At 47.0% G+C, this 14129-nt stretch overlaps 1 protein-coding gene across 5 annotated transcripts in view; it reads left to right on the forward strand.

Annotated features, from left to right (window-relative positions):
* The window catches only part of SLC26A9 (solute carrier family 26 member 9), a 753885-nt gene that overhangs the window by 467765 nt on the left and 271991 nt on the right, over positions 1-14129 (forward strand). For all 5 annotated transcript variants that reach the window (XM_077481318.1, XM_077481322.1, XM_077481323.1 and 2 more), the window contains one exon: positions 3568-3681. In XM_077481318.1, the coding sequence (XP_077337444.1) occupies positions 3568-3681 (114 nt within the window). The remainder of the gene's footprint in view (positions 1-3567; positions 3682-14129) is intronic.

Raw genomic sequence — 14129 nt, forward strand, 5'->3', positions numbered from 1 at the left:
TCAGTGTTATGTATAGGTTATAAAACCTAGTGCATGAACAGTCACTGTCACACTGAGCCTGTTATAGAATAAAGCACACACTAAGCTGCTGGTTCTACAGGTCCTTCTCAAAAAATTAGCATATTGTGATAAAGTTCATTATTTTCTGTAATGTACTGATAAACATTAGACTTTCATATATTTTAGATTCATTACACACAACTGAAGTAGTTCAAGCCTTTTCTTGTTTTAATATTGATGATTTTGGCATACAGCTCCTGAAAACCCAAAAATCCTATCTCAAAAAATTAGCATATTTCATCCGACCAATAAAAGAAAAGTGTTTTTAATACAAAAAAAGTCAACCTTCAAATAATTATGTTCAGATATGCACTCAATACTTGGTCGGGAATCCTTTTGCAGAAATGACTGCTTCAATGCGGCGTGGCATGGAGGCAACCAGCCTGTGGCACTGCTGAGGTGTTATGGAGGCCCAGGATGCTTCGATAGCGGCCTTAAGCTCATCCAGAGTGTTGGGCCTTGCGTCTCTCAACTTTCTCTTCCCAATATCCCACAGATTCTCTATGGGGTTCAGGTCAGGAGAGTTGGCAGGCCAATTGAGCACAGTAATACCATGGTCAGTAAACCATTTACCAGTGGTTTTGGCACTGTGAGCAGGTGCCAGGTCGTGCTGAAAAATGAAATCTTCATCTCCATAAAGCTTTTCAGCAGATGGAAGCATGAAGTGCTCCAAAATCTCCTGATAGCTAGCTGCATTGACCCTGCCCTTGATAAAACACAGAGGACCAACACCAGCAGCTGACATGGCACCCCAGACCATCACTGACTGTGGGTACTTGACACTGGACCTCAGGCATTTTGGCATTTCCCTCTCCCCAGTCTTCCTCCAGACTCTGGCACCTTGATTTCCGAATGACATGCAAAATTTGCTTTCATCCGAAAAAAGTACTTTGGACCACTGAGCAACAGTCCAGTGCTGCTTCTCTGTAGCCCAGGTCAGGCGCTTCTGCTGCTGTTTCTGGTTCAAAAGTGGCTTGACCTGGGGAATGCGGCACCTGTAGCCCATTTTCTGCACACGCCTGTTCACGGTGTTTCTACTCCAGACTCAGTCCACTGCTTCCGCAGGTCCTCCAAGGTCTGGAATCGGTCCTTCTCCACAATCTTCTTTAGGGTCCAGTCACCTCTTCTCGTTGTGCAGCGTTTTCTGCCACACTTTTTCCTTCCCACAGACTTCCCACTGAGGTGCCTTGATACAGCACTCTGGGAACAGCCTATTCGTTCAGAAATTTCTTTCTGTGTCTTACCCTCTTGCTTGAGGGTGTCAATGATGGCCTTCTGGACAGCAGTCAGGTCGGCAGTCTTACCCATGATTGCGGTTTTGAGTAATGAACCAGGCTGGGAGTTTTTAAAAGCCTCAGGAATCTTTTGCAGGTGTTTAGAGTTAATTAGTTGATTCAGATGATTAGGTTAATAGCTTGTTTAGAGAACCTTTTCATGATATGCTAATTTTTTGAGATAGGAATTTTGGGTTTTCATGAGCTGTATGCCAAAATCATCAATATTAAAACAAGAAAAGGCTTGAACTACTTCAGTTGTGTGTAATGAATCTAAAATATATGAAAGTCTAATGTTTATCAGTACATTACAGAAAATAATGAACTTTATCACAATATGCTAATTTTTTGAGAAGGACCTGTATTGTTTAGGGTAGAGAGGTAGGTAGGGGGTTATTTTTAGGGTGGAGAGGTTTATTGTTTAGGGTGGAGAGGTGGGGAGGGGGTTATTGTTTAGGATAGAGAGGCGGGGAGAGGATCATTGTTTAGGGTAGAGAGGTGGGAGGGGGTTATTGTTTAGGGTGGAGAGGTGAGAAGGGTCTAGGTTGGAGAGGTGGGGAGGCAGTTATTGTTTAGGGTGGAGAGGTGGGGAGAGGGTTATTGTGTAGGGTGGGGAGGGGGTAATTGTTTATGGTGGAGAGGTGGGGAGGGGGTTATTGTTTAAGGTGGGGAGGTGGGGAGGGGATTACTGTTTAAGGTGGGGAGGGGGTTATTGACTAGGGCGGAGAGGTAGGGAGGGGCTTATTGCTTAGGGTGGCAAGGTGGGGAGGGGGGTTATTGTGAGGAGGGGGTTATTGTTTAGGGTGGAGAGGCGGGAAGGGGGTTATTGTTTAGGGTGGGGAGGGGCTTATTGCTTAGGGTGGCAAGATGGGGAGGGGGTTATTGTTTGGGATGTAGTGATGAGGAGGGGGTTATTGTTTAGGGTGGAGAGGCGGGGAGGGGGTTATTGTTTAGGGTGGCGAGGTGGGGAGGGGGTTATTGTTTAGGGTGGGGAGGCAGTGAAGTGAGTTATTGTTTAGGGTAGAGAGGTGGGGAGAGGTCATACCAGAGGGGAGGGGGAGGGGAAGGGGGTATTTTGGAATCCCATAGCTGCCAATCCCTGCTCTGCACTACAGCACCCAGCAGACCTACCCTCCCCCTTCCAAGAAGTTCTGCAGAGCAGCAACATAGACACTTAGGGAAAGTTATCAGAGGTGGGGGAAGAGAAGCCCGGCTCAGTAAAAGACACACTCCCCTATCGGGCAGAGCATTCAACTGGCAGCTGCCCACAGAGTAGCTCGAGGAGGGGAGGCACAACACCGGGAAGAGACAGTGGAGGGGGCGTGGCAATCGCGGGAGGGGTCAGGTCCAGTAGAGAGGATAAGGGACACTGCTGTAGCGCCTGTCATGTATCATCCATGTGTGCAGTGTTGTTCACAGTGCCCCCCCCCCATGGGCCCGTGTGCACACATGGATGATACGCCACTGCCCACAGCAGAGGTGTAGGAACACAGCATGGAGAATAAGAAATAAAGAAGAATATATAGTCAGAAAATTTATTCAAAGCACTTACTATCATGGGCCCATAGGTTAAGTGTACAATGATGGCAGCACAGCTGGTGTCCCAAAATCTATTATAATGTTCTCACCCCAAACAATCACTGGAACCTAAGGAAAAGGTCGACCTTGTGGACCATATGATACGTGATTGGTGCAATCTTGTATACTATGTATTGTGGTACTAACACACTTTGAAAGATGCATATGTATGGGAGAGGTTTTTTTTTATATATATTCTCCCTTTATTTTCTAAATATGGCTTAACGTGATTGAATAAAAACTTGTATTATGTTTTAAATATCATTGTGTCATCCTCTGTACAAGTAAAGTCATTTTTTTTTTTTTTTTTCAGTCTTTGCACTTTCTTTTCATACATTTGCTTCAGCATTTCTCTGGAAGGGAAGGTAAAGTTGGAACTCTGGTGTTTATGGTGTACTTGTGTACTTGTATAATGTAGTAGTATCCCTTATATATACTACATTAATACACGTTTTACATCAGTTGACATAGTAAATATGAATCAGAACTTATTTGGAAATTGCGAAGCCAAAAAAAATGTTAAATATAATTTAATTGTACTTTCTGTATATAGTATCTCTGATGTATCAATAACTTTAGACACTGATGCCTAGTGTCCCTATTGTAATTCATCTTGTAAAAATTGTATTGAACACAAGCAATACTTTTCTTTTAGGAAATGTTGGCCCTCGGCTGTAGTAACTTCTTTGGTTCATTTTTCTTTATCCATGTGATTTGCTGTGCTCTTTCTGTTACTTTGGCAGTGGATGGTGCTGGAGGAAAGTCACAGGTAAGCATTCATGTTTTAGAGATGTATGTGAATTGTAAGAGATTTTATTGGAGGAAATGATCTGATTAAAGGTAACCAGTATACACCCAAACAATCCAACTTATTCAAAGTGTGCAAATGATGTGTATAAATATAGTAATCCATTGAATCCTGTCAGTTTTTAGTGTACTTTAGACTAATCTGGTAAGAAATGACAGTAGTTAATTTTAAATATGCATACAGCCACCATTGTGCTGTCTTCTAGAATAAGACTGCGAGTACAATGCTTTCTCAAGGCCTGTGAAGCCCAAATCAGAGGAATGTCCATTTACCTTTAAATTTAATATCAGAGTTAGTGATGGACGAACTTCCGACGGGACGTTTCGCGAACGCGAAATGCGAACGGACCCAAACGTTCGCGAAACCGACCGTTCGCCGCGGGCCCCATTGACTTCAATGGGAGGCGAACTTTGCAAACCTTCATGTCGAATTTGCGGCCACGTGGTAATTATTAGGGGGTAAAACGTAGTCCCACCATCTGGACAATGACATAATACATGTATGAGGTGAATTTGGGATCGATAACTACAAGCATTTTTATTTTATTTGGGAAATTGTTCTAACAATTCAGGACTATGGAGCTAATGAAGGCAATGGAGGAGAGGGAAGGTCAGGGACCAGGGTAGGCAAAGAAGAGGGTGCAGGAGATGATCACCAGCAGCGTGACATACCGGAATGACACATGCACCGTGATAGAGGCATCTGACAGCAGCACCGTAATACAGAGCACTGACAGCAGCACCGTGACATACAGCGCTGACAGCAGCACCGTGACATACAGCGCTGACAGCAGCACCGTGACATACAGCGCTGACAGCAGCACCGTGACATACAGCGCTGACAGCAGCACCGTGACATACAGCGCTGACAGCAGCACCGTGACATACAGCGCTGACAGCAGCACCGTGACATACAGCGCTGACAGCAGCACCGTGACATACAGCGCTGACAGCAGCACCGTGACATACAGCGCTGACAGCAGCACCGTGACATACAGCGCTGACAGCAGCACCGTGACATACAGCACTGACAGCAGCACCGTAAGCAGCCCCAGGAGGAAGTCAGCACAGCACAGGGATGGTGTGATCCCCTCATAATAAGAACCCCCAGGAGGAAGTCAGCACAGCACAGGGATAGTGTGATCCCTTCATAATAAGAACCCCCAGGAGGAAGTCAGCACAGCACAGGGATATCATAAGCAGCCCCAGTAGAAATATGACACCGCTCAACCTCTTCAAAGAGGAGGGTAGGGGCATATAGTACGGTGTGCTTTTTTGGGTCAAGGAAGTGAGCCAAATGAATTAAGAAGGTCTGTGTGCTTGATTAAAAAAATAGTTTATAGACATATACATGGTCTACTGGTCACATGTGTTGAATTCCTCCGAGATCCATGCCTCATTCATTTTTAGAAATGTGAGGTAGTTAACACTGTGGTGAGCTAGGCGAGTACGCTTATCGGTCACAATCCCCCCTGCTGCGCTGAACGTCCTTTCGGACAGGACACTGGATGAGGGGCAAGCCAACAGTTCGATTGCAAATTGGGCAAGCTCTGGCCAGAGGTCAAGCCTGCCCACCCAGTAGTCTAGGGGTTCATCACTCCTCAGAGCGTCCACATCGGCCGTTAACCCAATGTAGTCGGACACCTGACGGTCTAGGCGTTCCCTGATGCTGGATCCGGATGACACCTGTCGATGGGTCGGCTGAAAGAATGACCTCATATCCGAAGTCACCAACACATCTTCAAACCGGCCTCTTCTTGCAGGCGCTGTTGGATTGGTACCCGCAAATCCTTCTCTGGGAGTGGGAATTGCTCCTCTGCCAGCGCACGCAAAAGCAGAATGCAGCATTTCTCGAAGCAAGGCCTGGAAGTGCTGCATTCTGACAGCCCTCTGCGACGGCGGTAACATTTCCGCCATTTTGTGTTTGTACCGGGGGTCTAAGTACGTTGCCACCCAGTACTGGTCCTTGACCCTCATGCTTTTTATACGGGGGTCCCTATTAAAACACTGGAGCATGAAGGCCCCCATTTGCACTAAAGTGGAAGCGGTGTGGTGGCCTGGCTCCTGCTCATCATCCAGGATAATGTCGTCCTCTTCATTCTCCTCTCCCCATCCTCGCACAACAGGGATCCCAGAAAGGTTTAAAGCATGCTCTTCTTGCTCCTGCTCATCCGCCCCGGCACCATCCTCCTCTGACTCCTCATCAGACTCCTGTTGTTGACTTGTCTCAGATAGAGTAGCCCCCCCTGGGAATTCATCCAGCATTGCGACTTCCTCATCTTCCCGCTCCTGCTCCTCCACAGCCTGATCAATGACACGACGCAATGCACGCTCCAGAAAGAAGGCATAAGGTACCATGTCACTGATGGCGCCATGGCTGCGACTGACCAGTTTGGTGATCTCCTCAAATGGCCGCAGAAGTCTGCATGTGTCGCGCATGAGCAGCCACTGGCGCGGTGAAAAAAAACCCAGCTCCCCAGAACCGTTTCTTTCGCAGAGTTCATACAGGTAGACGTTAACTGCACGTTTCTGCTGGAGCAGCCTATCAAGCATATAGAAGGTTGAGTTCCATCGCGTCGGGCAATCGCAAATAAGACGTCTGACCGGCAGATGGTGTCGCCGCTGAATGTCAGCAAGGCGAGCCATGGCCGTGTAAGATCTTCTGAAATGGGCCGAGATTTTCCTTGCCTGCCGCAAGATGTCCTGGACCCCAGGGTATTTGACAAGGAATCGCTGCACGACCAAGTTTAAGACGTGTGCCATGCACGGCACGTGCGTGATTTTGCCCTGTTTCAATGCGCTAAGCAGATTGGCACCGTTGTCACACACCACTTTACCAACTGTCAAATTGAGCGGTGTTAGCCACTCATCTGCCTGTGAACGCAAAGCTGAAAGGAGTGCCGGGCCAGTGTGGCTCTTTGCTTCCAGGCACAACAGACGCAGCACGGCATGGCAACGTCTCACCTGGCATGTGGAATAGGTTCTGGGGAGCTTGGGCGGTGCAGTGGAAGAGACGCTAGCAGCGGAAAAGGAGGAGGCAGCTGAGGAGGAGAGGGAGGAGGATGGAGTAGGAGGAGGAGAAGAAGAGTCAGGCCTGCATGCAATCCGTGGCGGTAAAACCAAATCTACACGGGTGCCACGGGTTACATGCTTGACGGCCGTCAGAAGGTTCACCCAGTGGGCAGTAAAACTGATATACCTTCCCTGCCCGTGTTTGCTAGACCACGTGTCTGTGGTCAGATGTATCTTGGCACCGACACTGTGTGCCAGAGATACATTCACTTGCCGCTGAACATGGCCATATAGCTCTGGGATGCCCTTCTCTGAGAAATACTTCCTTCCTGGGACCTTCCATTGTGGTGTTCCAATGGCCACAAATTTGCGAAAGGCCTCCGAGTCCACCAGTTTATATGGCAGTAGTTGGCGGGCTATGAGTTCTGACAAGCCAGCCGCCAACCGTTGGGCAAGAGGGTTATCCGGCATCATCATTTTTTTACGCTCAAACATTAGGCCCACGGAAGCCTGCCTTTTTGCAGAAAAATGTGAGCTTGGCGTGATGGAAGGTGGAGTGGAGGACAATTGTGAGGAGAGAGGAGAAGGAGAAGTAGAAGACGAGGCTGGACGGTGAGAGCCTGCAGTGTGGCTTTGTGTGTTCCGTTGCTCCCACTGGGCTCGGTGATGGCTGCTCATGTGCCTTCTTAAGGCGGTCGTCCCTAGGTGAGTATTGGGCTTACCGCGACTAACGCGTTGACTGCAAAGATTGCAGATGGCAACGCTATTGTCAGCAGCGGACACGTTAAAAAAAGCCCACACTGCGGAGCCATGTGCCGGTGTCCTGGGAGCGCCAGATGTGACCGTACATGGTCGATGACTCGCTCCTGATACATTTGCAGTCTGCTTTGTCCCTGCTGTGCAATGTAAGTCATTGCTGCTTCTCCTCCCTATCTGCTGGTCCATATCTCCCTCTGAACTCCCCTCCTCTTCCTCTCTTGTGGGCACCCACGTGACATCACTAGACACGTCATCATCAACGTCACCTTCCCCACCGCTATAAGTAGAGATCTCGGAGTAGGCAGCAACACCGGGGACCAACCTCCTCCTTGGGCTGATCTGGGTACTGGCGTCAGACTGCTGAGTAGCGCTTGTTGCTACCTCCTCTTCCTGATCCAATACCAAGAGTGGCTGCGCATCAGAAATGTCCTCTTGATATGGATCGGAAAATAATTCCAGTGACTCAAGCGGAAGGTATGTGGTGGTGGTGGTGGTGGTCGTGTTGTTGGTGGTAGTGTCTTTGGGGGTGCACATAGCAGAGAGTGAAGAAGAGGGTGCAGATCGAGAGGATGAGGAGGGTGCAGAAGAGTAAGGCTGAGCGAGCCACTCAACCAAGTCTGGTGCATCCTTTAAAGTAATTGAACGCACCTTCTGCAACTTCCCACTTTGGCTCAAGCCTGTTGCTCCTGCCCTACCCCTACCACCCCTGCGGAAGGGCCTGCCTCTTCCTCTGCATGTCATTTTTTAAATGACCCTGTGACAAAACTCTTAGTCCCTATACCGCTGAAGGACTGCTGCAGTATAGGTGAGCGGTCAGCAGTGGTGCACGTCAACCCTATCTATTGTGGACCGATAGCGGTCCTTACAGAACAGCAGACTGTACCGCACTCAAGCCTATGTACCGTAGCACCCTATACCAAGTTACCAGTCCTTATAAGAACTTTTGTGGACCAAGCAGGTTGTGTATTAGTGTTTAGCAGACTGTACGTCAGTCCCTATACCGCTGAAGGACTGCTGCAGTATAGGGCAGCGGTCAGCAGTGGTGCACGTCAACCCTATCTATTGTGGACCGATAGCGGTCCTTACAGAACAGCAGACTGTACCGCACTCAAGCCTATGTACCGTAGCACCCTATACCAAGTTACCAGTCCTTATAAGAACTTTTGTGGAACAAGCAGGTTGTGTGTTAGTGATTAGCAGACTGTACGTCAGTCCCTATACCGCTGAAGGACTGCTGCAGTATAGGGCAGCGGTCAGCAGTGGTGCACGTCAACCCTATCTATTGTGGACCGATAGCGGTCCTTACAGAACAGCAGACTGTACCGCACTCAAGCCTATGTACCGTAGCACCCTATACCAAGTTACCAGTCCTTATAAGAACTTTTGTGGAACAAGCAGGTTGTGTGTTAGTGATTAGCAGACTGTACGTCAGTCCCTATACCGCTGAAGGACTGCTGCAGTATAGGGCAGCGGTCAGCAGTGGTGCACGTCAACCCTATCTATTGTGGACCGATAGCGGTCCTTACAGAACAGCAGACTGTACCGCACTCAAGCCTATGTACCGTAGCACCCTATACCAAGTTACCAGTCCTTATAAGAACTTTTGTGGACCAAGCAGGTTGTGTATTAGTGTTTAGCAGACTGTACGTCAGTCCCTATACCGCTGAAGGACTGCTGCAGTATAGGTGAGCGGTCAGCAGTGGTGCACGTCAACCCTATCTATTGTGGACCGATAGCGGTCCTTACAGAACAGCAGACTGTACCGCACTCAAGCCTATGTACCGTAGCACCCTATACCAAGTTACCAGTCCTTATAAGAACTTTTGTGGACCAAGCAGGTTGTGTATTAGTGTTTAGCAGACTGTACGTCAGTCCCTATACCGCTGAAGGACTGCTGCAGTATAGGGCAGCGGTCAGCAGTGGTGCACGTCAACCCTATCTATTGTGGACCGATAGCGGTCCTTACAGAACAGCAGACTGTACCGCACTCAAGCCTATGTACCGTAGCACCCTATACCAAGTTACCAGTCCTTATAAGAACTTTTGTGGAACAAGCAGGTTGTGTGTTAGTGATTAGCAGACTGTACGTCAGTCCCTATACCGCTGAAGGACTGCTGCAGTATAGGTGAGCGGTCAGCAGTGGTGCACGTCAACCCTATCTATTGTGGACCGATAGCGGTCCTTACAGAACAGCAGACTGTACCGCACTCAAGCCTATGTACCGTAGCACCCTATACCAAGTTACCAGTCCTTATAAGAACTTTTGTGGACCAAGCAGGTTGTGTATTAGTGTTTAGCAGACTGTACGTCAGTCCCTATACCGCTGAAGGACTGCTGCAGTATAGGTGAGCGGTCAGCAGTGGTGCACGTCAACCCTATCTATTGTGGACCGATAGCGGTCCTTACAGAACAGCAGACTGTACCGCACTCAAGCCTATGTACCGTAGCACCCTATACCAAGTTACCAGTCCTTATAAGAACTTTTGTGGACCAAGCAGGTTGTGTATTAGTGTTTAGCAGACTGTACGTCAGTCCCTATACCGCTGAAGGACTGCTGCAGTATAGGTGAGCGGTCAGCAGTGGTGCACGTCAACCCTATCTATTGTGGACCGATAGCGGTCCTTACAGAACAGCAGACTGTACCGCACTCAAGCCTATGTACCGTAGCACCCTATACCAAGTTACCAGTCCTTATAAGAACTTTTGTGGACCAAGCAGGTTGTGTATTAGTGTTTAGCAGACTGTACGTCAGTCCCTATACCGCTGAAGGACTGCTGCAGTATAGGGCAGCGGTCAGCAGTGGTGCACGTCAACCCTATCTATTGTGGACCGATAGCGGTCCTTACAGAACAGCAGACTGTACCGCACTCAAGCCTATGTACCGTAGCACCCTATACCAAGTTACCAGTCCTTATAAGAACTTTTGTGGAACAAGCAGGTTGTGTGTTAGTGATTAGCAGACTGTACGTCAGTCCCTATACCGCTGAAGGACTGCTGCAGTATAGGGCAGCGGTCAGCAGTGGTGCACGTCAACCCTATCTATTGTGGACCGATAGCGGTCCTTACAGAACAGCAGACTGTACCGCACTCAAGCCTATGTACCGTAGCACCCTATACCAAGTTACCAGTCCTTATAAGAACTTTTGTGGAACAAGTGAGTTGTGAATGTTTAGCAGACTGCAGCAGAAGGGCAGCAGTCAAGTATAATATCCTTTCTATATTTGGAAGAAAGAATATTATACATGTACAAGCCTATTACTGTACCACTGATACCAGTCCTGAAAAGAACCTTTGTGGAACTAATAATAACAGCAAGTCTTTAAAATTACCCTCACTGCCTGACAACACTGCTTCCTTCCTGTCCCTATACAAATTGGCAAAAAAAGAGAACGATTAGTGGTTACTGGAACAGCTCTTTTGTGGACCTTGATAGTAACAGCTAATGATGATGATGATGATGATGATGATGAAAGACTAATCTGGCTGTCCCTGTAGCATACACCGTCCTTTCCCTTTCTCTAAACTAACAAAAGACACTCAGGCTGCTGCAAGAATCAGCAGCACAGCAAACCTATCAACACCTAACACCTATACCAGTCCTGAAAAGAACTTTTGTGTACCAAATAGCTAGTGGTTTATCTCTCCCTACTCCACACAGGAACCTGTCCCTATCTTAACAGAAGAAAGAATGTAAAATGGCCACCGGATCGGGTGTATTTATAGGTTAGGGGGAATGTACAAGTGTCCATGTGCTGTCATGTCTCAATTGGCTGTCCTGTATCACATGATAAACGTGTCACCAAAGGTTAAAGTTCTTGTATACATTAAACACGTAAGTCCGCCGCGGCGAACGACGGAAAAAGGCGTTCGAACGTGCGGACCGCGAATGTCGGAAATTCGCCGCGAAACGACCGCCGGGCGAACCGTTCGGCCATCACTAATCAGAGTACAGTACAGAACACAAGCATGGTATTTATTCACCATGAGTTATAGGCTTGTACCTTCAGGTAATTGGACACTGGAAAGTGTTTGTGGACATGCTCACCTGAGGGCTTCCCCTATAAACCTACCCCACACCGTGAGTCATCAGTTTTGTGGAAATCAAAATTCCTCTGATCTTAATTGTACAGCACAGAACACAGGCAAATTATTTATACAAAATGCAATACGCCATGCAATCCCCAAGCAATTGCTATAAGGGCTAGCAAAAAAAGGCAAATTGAACTGTGCCAGACTGGACACCCACCTTGTAAGGCTTTGAAAATGTATGACCAGAAAACCAAGATTATGAGACAGAGGGTTGGTGCCTAAAGAGCGCAGAAAGCATAAGTTAAGGAGGAGGTTTTTGTTTTAGGGCATAGGCTCTAGCAATCAAATATCTTATCCACCATGCAATGGTGGATTTTAAAGTGGCATGCCCTTTGTGAATACCCAAGGAAAGCAGTACACTCTAATGGCTCTGGCTACATCCAGGCAATGTAGACACCTTCAGGTGACTAGAAGCAGAGCACATGCATGGTAGTGCAATGTCCTTCTTGAGACAGCATGCTGAAAGTATGGTCTAGGACAGAGATATGCAATTAGTGCAGTGGTCATCAACCCTGTCCTCAGGGCCCATTTGCAGGCCAGGTTTTATGAATTACCTTGTAGCGATGCAGACTAGAATACTGCAATCACTGAGCAGCAAATTATATCACCTGTGATGTATTTCAGTTATTTTGCAAACCTGGCCTGTTAGTGGGCCCTGAGGACAGGGTTGATGACCACTGAATTAGCGGACCTCCAGCTGTTGCAGAACTACAAGTCCCATGAGGCATAGAAAGACGCTGACAGCCTTGTGGCTTGTAGTTTTGCAACAGCTGGAGGTCCGCTAATTGCATATTAGCCGCTGGTGTCCCGCGATCGGGTCACAGAGCTAAAGAACGGGGAGAGGTCTGTGTAAACAAACCTCTCCCATGCTTCCCTGTGTGGATGTCACCGATCGTCTCTTCCCTTTTATAGGGAAGGACGATCAGCGACATCACATGCCAGACCACGCCCCCTACAATAAAAAAACACATAACGTCATACATAACACCTACACTGCCCCCTAGTGGTTAACTCCTTCACTGCCAGTGTCATTTACACAGGAATCAGTGCATTTAAATAGCACTGATTGCTGTATAAATTACAATGGTTCCAAAAATGTGTCAAAAATGTCCGATGTGTCTGCCATAATGTTGCAGTCACAATAAAAATTGCTGATCGCCGTCATTACTAGTAAAAAAAAATATATGAATAAAAATGCTATTAAACTATCCCCTATTTTGTAAACACTATAACTTTTGTGCAAACCAATCAATAATCGCTAATTGCGATTTTTTTTTTAACCAAAAATATGTAGAAAATACGTATCGGCCTAAACTGAGGAAAAAAATGTTTTTTTTAGATTTTTTTTGGGGATATTTATTATAGCAAAAATTAAAAAATATTGCATTTTTTTCAAAATTGTCGCTCTAGTTTTGTTTATAGCGCAAAAAATAAAAACCGCAGAGGTGATCAAATACCACCAAAAGTAAGCTCTATTTGTGGGGAAAAAAGGATGCCAATATTGTTTGGGAGCCACGTTGCACGACCACGCAATTGTCAGTTAAAGTGATGCAGTGCCGAATCGTAAAAAGGGGCTTGGTCCTTTGGCTGCAAATTGGTCCGGGTCTTAAGTGGTTAAATTCATTATTTTCTCATTAATCTACACTCATTACTCCATAATGAAAAAGTGAACAAGAGTTTTAGAAATGTCTGTGATTTTATTAAAAAGAAAAAAATGAATTTTTATATTGGCACTACACACAACACTTGAAATTAAGCTCAGGTGTCTCCCTTTTCTCATAATCATTGCTGAGAGGTTTCTACATGTTGATTGGCTTCCACCAGTGTTAAATTAAACTGATTAGACATGATTTGGAAAGGCACTGTATTGGAGCATAAACCAAGAGTTCAAAGGATAACAGTGTTATTAAGTGATAATAAATGATGATAGATGGTGTTGCACTACCTGAAAAGGTTAGGCTAAACTATACTAAATTAAAATTAAAGTGCCTTACGCTTATGTTAAAAATAGCAGTGTTAGGCTGCTTTCACACTGGGGCGGTATTCAGGCGTTACAGCGCTAAAAATAGCGCCTGTGTAGCGCCTGAAAAAAACCGGCCCCTTTCCGGCTTTCACACTGGAGCGGTGCGCTGGCAGGACAGCGAAAAAAGTCCTGCTAGCCACATCTTTGGAGCGGTGAAGGAGCGGTGTATTCACCGCTCCTAAACCGCTCCTACCCATTGAAATCAATGGGACAGCGCGGCAATACCGCCGGCATAGCGCCGCTGCAGCGGCGCTATGCGGGCGGTTTTAACCCTTTTTCGCCCGCTAGCGGGGGTTAAAACCACCCCGCTAGCGCCCGCAGACCGCCGCTAAAACGACGGTAAAGCGCTGCTAAAAATAGCGGCACTTTACCGCCGACGGCCGCACCGCCCCAGTGTGAAAGGGGCCTTACTGAGTGACACACTCCCGAGAGCAATGTCTCCTTCTATTAAGTGGTATTTCTTCCTTTTGGGTAAATATATCTAATAAAAAAAAAAAAAAAAAAAACTCCAATGTTATACAATTAGG

Source organism: Lithobates pipiens, unplaced genomic scaffold, assembly GCF_037356315.1.
Source record: "Lithobates pipiens isolate NorthernLeopardFrog02 unplaced genomic scaffold, aLitPip1_a1.2 Scaffold_16, whole genome shotgun sequence".
Classification (NCBI taxonomy): domain Eukaryota; kingdom Metazoa; phylum Chordata; class Amphibia; order Anura; family Ranidae; genus Lithobates; species Lithobates pipiens.